The sequence below is a fragment of the Pyxicephalus adspersus genome, chromosome 8 (assembly GCF_032062135.1).
Source record: "Pyxicephalus adspersus chromosome 8, UCB_Pads_2.0, whole genome shotgun sequence".
Taxonomy (NCBI): domain Eukaryota; kingdom Metazoa; phylum Chordata; class Amphibia; order Anura; family Pyxicephalidae; genus Pyxicephalus; species Pyxicephalus adspersus.
In genome coordinates, this window is record NC_092865.1 from 34,014,903 (window position 1) to 34,028,677 (window position 13,775).

Below are 13,775 nucleotides of genomic sequence, written 5' to 3' on the forward strand. Positions count from 1 at the left end.
ACAAAATCAAATAAAAAATCTAAACCCTGAATTTGGTATCATTAAAAATACGTCCTTGACCAATGCTTCTCAGAAGCAAAATAAAAATGCCTGTGTACCCTAAGCCAGTGGTCCCCAACCTTTCAGACAGCAGAGCCCGGTAACATAGAAAAGAATTTTGCCGCTGCCCGCTATATGTACAGCTTGCAATACTCTGCTATTCTCATCAGCTCAGCCTCCTGTCAGCACACTAGCTGAGAATAGTGTAAGAGAGCTGGGGTGCTGTCAGGTGTCAGAGCCGCTGGGAATGGCAGAGAAGTTTAAGCCTTAGATATATTGCTCTGCCATTCCCTGCAGCTTCTGTGTAAGCAGTGTGCAGAGAGCTGCCCGTGCTCCCGCTGGTTTCGCTTCGGCTGTTACACTGTCACTAGCTTTAGAGCAGTGTAAGAAGGGCCGCCGGTAGCGAGAGCTTCTGGCTCCTGTCATTTCCACTCATTTCCAACTCACCAGCCAAGACCCAAGGGTTGGGGACCACTGCTCTAACCCATATGGTGCTTATTGGCATACGAGGCTGTTCAGCTGGGTAAGCTTCATGCCAATTGGTAGCTGTGGGTTTTCACCTTGGTTAAGAGTCCCCATCAACCTGGAGATTGAGAAACAGAAAGGGGTGCTGCTTATTTTAAGAAGGCAGTAATCCTAATGGCCCGTCCCATCATTGTTCTAATTACCTTACCCCCCATATACATGAGATCATTGATCTGTTTGAAAATAAGCGTTTTCATCACACTTTTTAATACTTACTTTGGTAATGACATTCATGCAGAGATCTCTTTCCTTTCCAACATGTATATTTGCCTTTATTTTCCAGGTAGGATAGTGTTATATCTACTTCTCTTAGAACATAGAATTTCTATTACAGTAAAGTCACCTTTGAAATGAAAGCAAGAATCTGATTTTAAACATTGTTGATTATACCTCTGTTTTCCTTTCTTTCCTTTTTTACATTACCCCAATTTTATAGTAATAGCTTTCTTTGTTCCTGACTGGGTAATAGTGGGTCTGGAAAGGAAATATTAGGAAGTGTTGCCCTTTAATAATAATATAGAGTAAATCAGTAACAATTTAAAAATACAAAAATAATACATTCATTCCTTTGTGTAGATGACATTTTAGCTCTAATAATTTTGTATTTATAGCTATGTGTACAGTACGCACAGACAGAGCTTCGACTTTTGTATTTATTAAACAAATGAAAATGAAAGCAAAGGGTTTCAATTGCCTTTTATGTCTCCCTCCTAAAAATTGCTGCCCGAGTTTTCTATTTAAGGTAAGACATTTATGTCTCCCCCCTGGTGGTCTTTAGAAGTTGTGATGAGCATCATGTACAGTTTAAATGTTTTTCACATATCATCTGCTTCTCACAAACCAATGTGACTGTCTCATCTTTCCTTGAGTCTGAGATGTGCATGCTTTATATCTGAGTAGTATTGCAAATTATGATGAAAGCAGCTGCTGATGTGTGCAAACATTAATGTTCAAACTTTAAGATTTATTAAAATGGGTTTATTTTTTAAGGAAACTGCCTATTTTTATAGCTGATGACTTACAATGCCAAAAGAGTCCCTTTCATACCTAGGGGGGTAGAAACTGCAAGTGTGGGCAACCTGTTGGCCTTCACACAGGTCATACTATTTAAGTTGATTCACGTGTGTACACTAATTAGTAACTTTTAATGCTAAATGTAATAATACTAAATTGTTTTACAAGCTTTCTGGTGTGTTTTGTGAATGTACATGTATAGATTGTTTGCCTTTCACTGTCATTAGACCAAAAAACTCTCTGCCGCTGCCAAATTGCGAGCCACAGATAAATTATTATGTAGAATTACATTCAAATGAACTTACATTTTTCATTGCTAGTCTGTTCTTTTACACAATCTGGACTATCTTTGAAATATTCAAAAATTTCCCAACCTGGGCAACCACTTTCTTGTTTTTTCAGTGTAATTAAAACTGATGGAACTTGATCAGTTCATGAGCACTGTTTTAGTATTCTTAACATGTTAAAAATAATGTTCTGTACTTGTATGTAATGTTTGTATGAGGACTTGTACACATGTACTTTGACGAGCTTTAAAATAACTCAATGTTATGACAAGACAAAAAGAAGCTATTGGCTGACAGACCAAAAAAGATTTATATTTAAATATCAAAGTGTAATGTATTACCCACACCAACCCATCCAGCAGTTTATTGTATGCTAGAACAGTGTTGAACCTAAAAATTATTTTAAGCTTGGTGGGAAGAAATTATAGGTGGGTGGGATTCCTGGTATTGGGAGATCACTCTAAAATAGTTTCAGGTTGGGTACTTTTGACTATACAGCCCTATTTTGTGTCTATTTTCATAACTCTTGAATGTTTGTTTTTTGCCTTTTGTTAACATAAGTACACTTGTGTTTTCCTAACATTAAGACATTGTTATGTTTTATTTACAGTTGACCAAAGCATATTCCAGAACTCAAATGCAGCTCAAATGCCAAAACTTCAGCCTAGCTCTTCCCTCAGTCAGCTGACAAAACCTGCGCAGAGTAACTCTGACCCTCTAGGGGTTGGCATCTTAGCGGGAAGTACCCAGCACCTTAAGAACCTTGGGAAGGCAGTTGGAGCCAAGGTGAATGACTTCCTACGTAGAAGAGACAACGACCGTGGTGACATTGGCCTCACTGAAGTCAACAAGACTGTGGCAACTGTGCTGTCCAATAAGGAGAAGACAATGAGCCTTGGAGATGAAGAAATGTGAGTGTTTGAGGACTGTTTTAGATTATTGTCATTATATGTGTATTATATATATATATATATATATATTTATTACCACTTTACAGAGAAGTTTGGTGTTTTTTAAAATGTGTTTTACATGTGTGATACATATCCTTATGTTAGTCATAAATGTATTTTGTCCAATGATCAGTGGAGAATAACCATTGTTTTAGTGCTTTGCACCACTTAACATCAAATCTGATTTAAAGTCAATCAGGCCACCACCAACTATTTTACCTCTTGATGTGGTTCAGAGTTATGTAGATGTGAATCATTTGGTGGTTTTTGCTTTTGAGGCTAGACAGAACTTTTTTCCAACTTGCTTTTCTTTCAGTTGCTTATAAATTAGTTCTTGGGTTCTCCTTAATTTATAATATTTTGCTTTGTAGGTCAAAATTTATTGAAACCTTTCCCCGACTCGATCCTCCTCCACCTGTGGTAAAGAAACGCGTTCCACGAGCTTTGAAGACCACTCAAGATATGATCATTTCTCCAAACCCTGTACTGCATAGTCCTGAGAAAACCACTATTTCTCCTGAGGTTAGTTTAAATGTGGCCAGTGAAATCCCTGCTGAAAACACCATTGACGAGGATGATTCTCCCAAACTAAAATGTCAGCCAGAGTCCTTTCTTAATGGAAAAGTAGAGGACATAATTTTGGAGCAGACTGAGATTCAAAATGGCACCCTTCCTGAGATTGCACTGTCTGTTCCTGATATTATCCACAAGGAATCATTAGACACAAATCTGAGAGAGTCTCCGAATTACCAAGAAAAAGTTGTGCTGAAGCTCTGCATTAGTCAAGACGACCTAATAGAGGGGGAAATCAATCATTCTGACTGGAGTTCTTGGCCAAAAAACTCTACTTTAGACAGTGATGGTCCCCATCCTGACCTTTTGTCCTTTGAGTAGATCTATATTTTTTATTAAGGACCTAGTCTTGTCACTGGAACCTATACTGTACGCTGATTTGTAGGATTTGCACTGCCCACTTGGAACAGACGCTAAATCAGGTGATGGTTTGATTGTCTTTTACCATCTTTTATGGGACAATGATGGGTTAGGTTGTCATGACCAATATGTATATATTTTCTCACCTAATCGTATTACTGACATGCACTACATGAACAGCGCTGGCCTTTACATTTTCTAACATATTTGCATAATCATGTTGATGTTTATGTTTGTAGAGCAATAATTAGCAATCATTTTAAGCATTTCTCCAAAACTAATGAATCACAAAAGGCTAATATTTTTATGAAAGATAATCATAGTTCTAGCTCGTTAGGTCTAATTTTTATTGTTGGAATTTGCAAAAGTGGATTATAGCTGTAAAATGGAAATAAGCATGTGATTGGCTGACAGCCAGGGATTATACCAACATTATTCCTCTACATACAGTTTTTATGAATGAGAGCTGTCATTAAATTGTACATATTTTGCTGTAAAGTTGGTAAGGGTCCCACATTTCAAGTCCATGAACCAGGCTGGTCCCTAGTATATACTAATGTGAAAAAAACTACTGTTTCCTGTATTTCCTACAATCTAACACTAATTTCAGAATATTCCTTACTATATTTCTAGCACGGCAATAAGAAATAATTTTTTAAAACAGATTGTATGTTCACAATTTATATATATTACAGATTCCAGCCTATCCATGACCACTAGGTAAAAAACTAGAGCAAGCTGAGAAATTTTTAGCTATATTCTTTTTTTTATCCAAGCAGTAGTCACTGTGCACTGAATATATAAATGGTTACGTCATGATTATGATTATAGTATGATCACGGTTTTGCTAAAGCTTCAAAATAAGCATTTTCCTTCCTTTCCCATGTGATTCCAATCCAAGTGGAATTATAATCTAGGAGCTAGGAATTTATTACATATCTTCAGTATTTAGCTTAAATTTTAGGAAATGTTTCTTCTGTCTTGCTTACAACACACTCAACACCCCCAGCCAAACACCTGTTCAACCATTGCTCTTCCCTATATCTCATCTGCCACTAAGCTCCCTGGTGTTATCTGGTGTTGCATGTCACATGGCCGGACACTTGTACCCACTTGTACCCTCATACTCCACCAGTCATGGTAGCAAGCTGAATAAGAGAAAGCAACAGCAAGGGACCAACAGCAGGGGTTAGTATTAGTGAGTGGGTTAGTGAGTGGGGGGTAGCTTTGCAAAAAATATATTACTGTTCATTACATGGACAAGGGGACAGTGTAATCTTCAAAAGGAAATTACAGTTGTGAGCATTCAACTTACATGGGAGCAAAACTCTAGCTACTTGGCTACATACACAGTTGAAATACAGAATATCTTATTTACCTGCATCATATGGAAAAATCTGCATAGCCAGATTTGTGATCTACACATCACTGCTATTTACTACCATAGCTTTGCATCTTTTTTGTCTCTTTTGTAACAAATGACCTATAAAAGAACATCATTACACTGCTGAGGTTTGCTAAGAAGCCTGCCCTTCTAGCTCCCAATACCTTAATAAATTACATCAGCCATTCTCAACAAGGTTTCCTCTAGGCCTCCCATTTGATGATCTGGGGCCAACAACTCTTGCTTGCTGCATGTTTCTAATGATGTGTATAGGTGCCTATAGGGGTAGTACTCTAAACACTGTAGGTGTGTGTGGGGGGGAGGGGCATTTTTTCCACTGGCCACTAATAAGGCCTTTTTTTCCAGTTGACCTCCAAATAAATGGTTTTTTAGGTGTTCCCCGGAAAATATTTTAAGGCTTCTTTAGGGCTAAAAATATTGAAAAAATCTGTATTCGACTTCTCTGTACAAGAATAGATCATAATGTGTTCATCCCCGTTGTCAGTCCTATATCTGCAGTGCAGGTAGCTGTGGGAAGATAATATAAGAATGGATTGCAGGCAGGTGTACTAGCAATACCAATACAATTATTGTTTTTTTTAACAAATAGATCACTTGACTAAATATTTATATATATATATTATTTATATATAATATGTATAAATATTTATACCAAGTGACCATTAAATCACATGTTGCCTTAAGATACCCTTGGGCTTCAAATGATAATTGCTAGCTAGTTTTTAAACTTGTTTAGTAGCTGTAAAAGAGTACAATCAATTCTACCAACATGACCACTGGACAACCAAAAGGTTCTTCCACCCTGTGGTCAATCCTGTGGTTATTGTTGCTCTGTTTCCACATTGCTCCCCATTTCCACATTCTGCGGAAATATGGACTGCAAGATATGCCCTGATGGGTTTGTGTGTCATAAATGCAAAAAAAAATTCATTTTTAATTGACTGGATGGTTCCCTAGTAAAAGGTTATAACATTTTGGTGTAAACCTTTTATTCCACCACAAAATATTTGTACACTGTTGTATCCACACGATTCCTTAATATTAAGTAAGTTGCATTGTTTTAGCATGTGCCTATCCGCCCAGTTGATGTTAGCTGCCAGCCAAGCTAAAGAAAGGCTGACCGGATCATCTGTCTTTGGAATTCTGAACAGGAAATAGGTGAGGACATCTACACCCTACAAATAACTTCATTTTATAACTAGCAGCCCAGTCAGAAATGGCAAGACATTAGCAGTTTTGTGGTAGTTTTTGTTCACCCCCAGCAATCAGGCAAAATTGTCCTTGTGCTCCATTATGACTTGGTTCAACAAAGGGCGGCTTGAGACAATTCTTCACAAATGATGTTTAATAAACAGTGAGACCTTATTTTAATGCTGTGAAATTGCATATTCAAAGAGCAAAATAGCCACCCTGGGATTACAGAATAACTGCCTCTCCCCCTATCAACATTTCCATAAACTAAAGAGAGGGAGATGGTTTTGTAGTCCTTAAACTACATACACACACTAGATTGTCGTCCAATATCATGATGGTCTCAGGCGAAAGCAATTCATCAATTAATTCTGGTGAATCCTTGGGAACAACCGCTGTATTTCTATGGAGGAGAGCTAGCAGGGTGCCCTCAATCATGATCACAAACTATCTTTTCCAGCAACAGAAAAATATTGTGTACAAGGCTTTAGAACCAGGGATGACTAACGACAGTGCTGGTAATTTTTTTTACCAGACCTATATAGATAAATACATGTGTATCAAACACTTTAAGGGTTAGGAACTCTTTACCTATTTATGCATGCGCACAAAATATGCAGGGCAATGGGACTCATCACTCTTTCCTCTCCTTTTTTTTCTCTAAATTTTCCAAGAGAAATGATTGCTGCCAAAACACATATATTTCATGTAAAGAGAAGGGTCCCGCTGGTATTGCAGTGCATGTTTTGTGCTGTTTTCAGGTAGTTCTGGTCATCTGTGTGGCAGATGTGAAGCTCAAGCTGTACATTTCTGTTTTTTTTTTTTATATTACCACAGTGGATGAAAAGGCCGAAATAGTTATGTCTATAATGGAGCAGATCACATCATGCATTTTAGGGAATGTATTGTTCCCTACTCAATTCAATACTAAAACTGCAAAACAAAAAGCCTTTGTTATCTTTAAATGTTCTTTTGAGAAATATGAATACTCTGTAAGAGAGCCAAAATTATGGGATTTGGTGCTGCTCGGTCAGTGGGGAAAATTTACTTGATTGTCAGTTTGCCTTGTATCTCTTTAAGGGAAGAATGTGGTAAAACATGATTTTCAAGTTTTTACATTTTCAAAATGATTTTCAAATACTCTGTATGTCAAGCAAACATGTTCAGTTTGTATATTCTACATTTTAAATGTGTGATATGTGTTCTATGGAATCATTTCAATGTGATTATCATTCACTTCCAGTGTTCTCCCCAGCCTCTTGTAGCTGGGTGCATCACCCGGCACATTTCAGTAACCATCTGGCTGTTTTTAGGTGGTTACTGAAGAGTTGGGTGACAGTACAGAGGCTGCCACCTGCCTACTTTTTCTTCCCACCCAGATTATAAAAAATTTGGGTTGAACACTGACTTCTACGTAATCTCTGTGATGACAGATAATGTGCATTCATCAGGAGTGGCAGGATTAGGTGCCTGCAGTATGTTAGAGTTACAATCAGCTGCTGGTTAACTCACCCAACTGGCTTTGTACGTTCCCAGTAACTATTGTTCTAGTTTTCATGCTGCCTGGGGACACAGTGACAAATGATCATTCAAGTCTGCAATTCTGCTATCAAGGAGTGTCCTCCAACCAAAATGCCGCATGCCAGACGGGATCAATGTTACCAATCATTGGCATATGGAGGTGATAAAGCAATTTCCAGATATTTGATTTGTTTAAAACATAGTTTAAAAGGAATGTAAAAAATGATCAGTGTTTATTAGAGTAACATGTTTGGGACCAGCTTGATGTAAAAAAATGCTATGTGTTGCCGTTTCCTATGTATAGATTGTATTTTTATTGGTACATAGTGGAAGCCACATTTTTTTCATCAGATGTACATCGGGCAGAAAGTTCTGTTCATTAGATATGTACATTGGGCAGCCATTTTGCTCAGTATACATGCAGGAATGGTAGACACTCTGTGACCTATTGTGGAAATGTTTCTTCGTCCCTGTATGAAGGATGTAACAGGAAGTGAAGATATCTACAAAGTGAGAGGAATTCCCTGTTTTCTACTGGCAGATTTCACATTACCTCTAGTGTTGGTGGCCTGCTTTTCTCAGATACAATATTTACCAGAGCAAATAAAGAGCATGAGCCTCCAAAGATTGATAGCAATAAAACTTGACTGAGGATCCAACCCTTCTATACACAATTCAAAATGGGGGGATAGTATTTTTGCTATTTATATACTTTATGAACAAAAAATTGCACCAGGAGCTCACACAAAAACAAATACAACAGTAACTCCATATTTGTGCTTAAAGAAGTGAAACTAACCCTGTACCAAGGGATAAATGCTCATTTATGCCTACAGGGAAAATAAAAAACAAATTGACTTACCTCATCCCTCGTTCCCTTAGAGGCCCATCCTTCCTTTCCATCTTACCTCAAGGTTGTGGGTGGGCCTCAGAAACTGCAGGACAATTGCTTTGCAACCCTACATAGATTGACTTATGGAAGAACTAGGTATTAGACTTACTCTCTACATCCCCCCAGTCATAAATGAACATTTAGTCCTCACAATATCTGGGTATCTCATGGGGTTAGGCTTTATAGTCACTGCTGTGAAAAGATCCTGCAGTTCACATTTTGCTCTTGTACTGGTGTGACTCCTTGCTGTGGATGTTTCCATCATTTTCAATTATTTACACTGACGGACGAGCCCTCTATTAGGTGAAAAGTCCGGCCTTGCCTTAGTCTTGCCGGTGTGCTGCCTTCAGTCCCTGAGAGTACTGTAAAGCTTTTTTTTTTTTTTACTCCATTCTGCTACAACAATGAAAGTGATGAAATAGCTGAATTACCTTTTCAGGGATTTTTATTCTTATATTTAAATACATTTTTTTGCCTGTTGTCTCCTATAAAGTGACACTGTTGCAATAAATAAAAACTTTAAAAGCAAGCTAAAGCTTCATAAGAAGACAGCAGATATTGGTCTTGGTGCCCCCACTGCTGAACATGACCTCATTGCTGAAAAATCTTTTGGGGAAATCCAAAGGAAAACCCCCCACAGCTCTCACTGGTCCCCCCTGTAACCTCCACCCATTACAGAATACAGTAGTGGGGTTGAGGCCTTAAGGGATTTGACACTCCTGGAAGTGTCAGCTTTCCTTCAGGATTCAGCAGATTTCGCATCAGAGAAAGGAGAAGTTTACCTCCTCCTTTTACACATATGGCTTGCTTTTACATATTTCTATAGTGATGAGGTCCCCTGATGAGGTCCTAACTGATTTTTCCAGTTTAGATTTTACAGGTTCGATGAAAATGGTTCAGGAATCTTTTACATCTCAGTAAAATCTTTTTTATAGACATTCCTCTTAAGCAGTTTTGTTGCTTTCTAAATCTATAAACTGTGATTTTTTTATTTTGTTAAACTGACAAAAGATTATTGTTTTAGATAAAATGTGAACACATGAAGGAATTTTAGTATGTGTTTTATATATGTATGTGTCTTGTTATATATCTAAGCACTAACAAATTGAGAAGAAACATCTCATCCCCTCCCTGTATACATTGTCGCCTCTTTGGAGAATTGTGAAAACCAGGCATCAGCACAAACTGCAAGGGGGGAAAATGTTGGAGGAACTTTCTAAACAGGCTGCACCCATTACCCTCCAATCAAAATGTAATTAGTAGTTGTGGGCTGAAATTTACTGTAATGAGAACACTAAATGAGGGGAGTATGGCTTCAGGCAATTTCACATAACTGGTCATGTATACAGTTGTACTTAGTGGTGGATGTCTGGAGCTGTGAACTGCCAATGGTCATTAAAGGTGATACTGCAGGGATTCTATAGAAAGCTGCTCCCTGTTTGCCTACACAATGGGCTCTTGGCCGTTACGCTGGTGGTGAACCCCTTGCTATGTAAACCACCATCTCACAGTTGTTTGGATTTGGATAATCTGAATCCAAAATTTGAGCAGTCCTAGTTATGAGTGAACGACTTCCATTATGTTTGTAGAGTAATATACAGCTGTAGCTGTGCACATGAGAATATTTTCCTTGGAAATTTGTGAATATATTTTTTATTTCAATCTGCCTGTTCATAGGCCCCCTGTCACTGGTGCTCATTATAGCTCTAGCACTCTGCATTGCACATTGGCGGGACCATGTGATGATAAGAGATGTGGAAAACTGTGAGAACTGAAGGGTAATATATCATTGTACACATATTGTAAACTTTTTTTTTATCAAAGTTACTATGTAATACCATATATATCTACTGATTTTTAACTAGAGAGAACACATACTCTATTTATATTTTATAGCAAAGTACTTTATAATCTTTCATACATACACTGCACAATAAAACCTTTACAAAAGCTGATGGTCTGATCTTGATTATTTTTAAAATATTTGTATATTCCCCCCTTCCTGATAAATTTTTGTTTTCCTTGGATGTAGTGGCTACATTTATTTTTCCCCTTACTTTTACATTGTCCTCTTGCAAACAGACCCCTTCCTGTTTCTTTATCTCTTACCTCTCCTCTGTCTATGGGGGACCCATGGTTGTCATATATGTTGGACTTCAAACAAGTTTGCCATTGTTCATCTCTATTGCTTGAAGGATTGGGGTTGGTCTACATCAGCAGATCCACTTATCATTTTGATAAATATTTTTAGTTCATAATATAATACCAAACCTAAAAAAATATGTACCAAATTACTATAAATTCCTTTTATAGAATCCTGAAGCTAAATATTTATTAGGACAACTGTCTGTGCAACTGCAGTTAATAATGACAACCATCCTGATGACTATAATGAAGCTGCTTGGTTGATACGGACTTCACCGTCAGCACATCATTTTCCTCTCATGATGAATAAGGGCCGTGTCATATTAACAATTTTGTAACAACATATACTCACAAATGTTCATCATTTATATTATATAGTTGCTGGTGATTTGTCAGGAGGAAGTGATTTGTCACTTCTATAAGTAAACTAGTGCTACATCATTAGGCTGGTATGTTCTAAAAGAAATTGCTCTTCTTTAGAATTTTGTATCTAAGTTATCGGTGTGAATGAAGAGCCACTGTCACTGGTTTGCTTGTTGTTGATATAAACACTGCACAAATTCACTGAGCTACAAATTTCTGTAATTTAGTTATCACAATTCGTTCTAGGAGCATTTAAGAAACAGACTTTGCCAATCTGTGATTCAGCTCAGAAATGAGCAACACGGAAAAGCTGTGTCTGGTATCGCCCTATGATTAATGGTTACATAAATCTCTCCAAGTACAGGGCGGACTGTCTCAGATTTGTGAGCCCCATGGACATTAATTTGTGTCATGACATCTTTTCATTTCTCACAATATCTAGAATGTTACTTTAGGGACAACGATAAGAATGATACACCCATTAGCTGTCCAAGTCCAGTCCTCGAGGGCCACATACACAGGAGGATTTCTTTTTGTAAAGCTCTTTACTAAACTTACTGTTGTTAGAAAAATACTAAAAATGTGTGGATCCTGGCCCCTAAGGACTGTTATCGGACAGCCCTGTCTTAGGTGTACTTTGGAATTTATTTTTGAGATCAGCCGTTCTACCTACAATAAAGCTTTGACTTCTAAAGTAAACCGAATAAGAACTACTATTTTTTTTTGCCTGTTTTAAAGGCCAATAGCCATACTACTGGTGAACAATTGGCATGAGAAGCTGGACAATGCGAAGGAGCAGAGACACTAATCCAATAAATAACTTGCTTAGGGGATGTAAGTAGTAAGACAGAAGCAGTTCCTGTACTGGAAATGTAACGTTTGTAAGTAAGTCAGTGTATTCAGTTTGCTTTCCAGTCCCCCAGTATGAGATTAGATATAGTTTATTCATTAAGGATTCCCTGGCTACAACACTTCCCTCCCCCAGTATAATCAGAAACACATGTGATTACAATGTTCTCACTCTGGCCCCATATAAAGCGGAACCTTTAACCTACTTCTCTGATTCATAAAGGATCGAGAATGAACATGAAACACTGCCTTCTACCTCATTTTTATCCCTATGTTTTATTGTTTATATAGACGTATTCTAGAGTAAAGGGACATCATGTTTAGAAGGTCATCGTAGACGATCCATTTAGTATGAGTACAGATTGCAGCAAATGTATGAAAGGAAAGTCTTAGCACTAGTACCAGGTCCGAAATAATCTTCTATATCTTTGCTGCACCAATACAATCATTATAGTGTGTATGGGCATGGGGATATAGAGTGGGGCCTAGTTTAGAATATGCACTGATGATATCCTACACCCCAAAGAAAAACTACCCTCTAGGGAAAAATAAGCCCATTATCAAATATGTAGGGACCAGCTATTTGGTTCTTACATTTCACCTCCAGAGATCCAGCTTTGTATCACATCTGGAAACACTAGTTCAGGGCATAAAAGATGGAGGAAATGTTCAGCAGCTTTGTAGGGGCTGGTGTGGGGTATCAGGGTTTTGGATATTCTAACCAGGGTTAAACACACCACTGGGGAGGAAGTGAAAAGTCCAATCCACTCAAAATCTGCCTTAGTGGTTACCGGATCAGGACTTCATTAGGAGAGGATTTTTCTTAATGTTTATTTTTACCTGCTGTATCTTCAGGAAAGGAAGTGAAATAAATCCCCAACAGGGAACAGCACAAAAAAGTGTTTTACATTTATTATCCCAAACTAATAAAGAAAAAGCTTGGCTTCAGATACTTTTAAAGGTGCGGGGGTTCTTGAGCTGTCATCTTGCCTTGTCAACCTGTTCAGTCACCGATCAGTATCCCAGCCCTGATCCTGCTGCAGCATTTTAGCAACAGCAAAGTTTCTATCACCACAGGTAGCATTTAAAAAGGACCCAAACTAAATTTTGTACCTTACATAAAAGGGTAGACAACCCTTTTGCATAAGGTAAAAATTGCCTTTTTTTGGGGGGGAGGGGGTTTGAAAACCTTTTTTTTTTTTTTATTTATTTATTTTTTTTTAAGCCCTTCCCTTTTTGTATTTATTGTTGCGCCAATAAAGACTGATTAGGAGTGCAGAGCCTTCTGAGATACATACATCATGCATCTCAGGAGGCCTCTGGCTTTTTCTTCAATAGGAAAAAATAAAATGCATATCTCTGGCATGTGCAGTAAGATTAGCCGTCCCCCCAATCTCTGTCACCGGATCTCAGTTCTGCAGCGGGAGATCAGGTGATGTAGGCAGAAGACGGAGCAAAGAAGATGGCGGCGCCCAGATACCAGCATGATGTGGGACCGATCCAGAAAACCTCTGAAGGGATCGATGGATCAGCTCACATAAAGTGATGGGGACACTGCATTCTTTGGCAAAATAAACAGGTATTTTCTGTACTTGCTAAAAATGAATACAAGTGCAGCTACCACAACCAAGGACTGGTTAGCTTCAATATATTAAACTTCT

At 38.0% G+C, this 13,775-nt stretch overlaps 1 protein-coding gene across 1 annotated transcript; it reads left to right on the top strand.

The window, feature by feature from the left end:
- The first annotated feature begins 1,134 nt into the window (after window positions 1–1,134).
- C8H1orf226 (chromosome 8 C1orf226 homolog) lies at window positions 1,135–10,707 on the top strand. Its single transcript, XM_072419970.1, has 3 exons — window positions 1,135–1,306; window positions 2,476–2,776; window positions 3,187–10,707. Exons 2-3 carry the CDS (start codon window positions 2,514–2,516, stop codon window positions 3,707–3,709), a joined length of 786 nt encoding a protein of 261 aa, XP_072276071.1. The 5' UTR covers window positions 1,135–1,306; window positions 2,476–2,513; the 3' UTR covers window positions 3,710–10,707.
- Window positions 10,708–13,775: the final 3,068 nt, after the last annotated feature.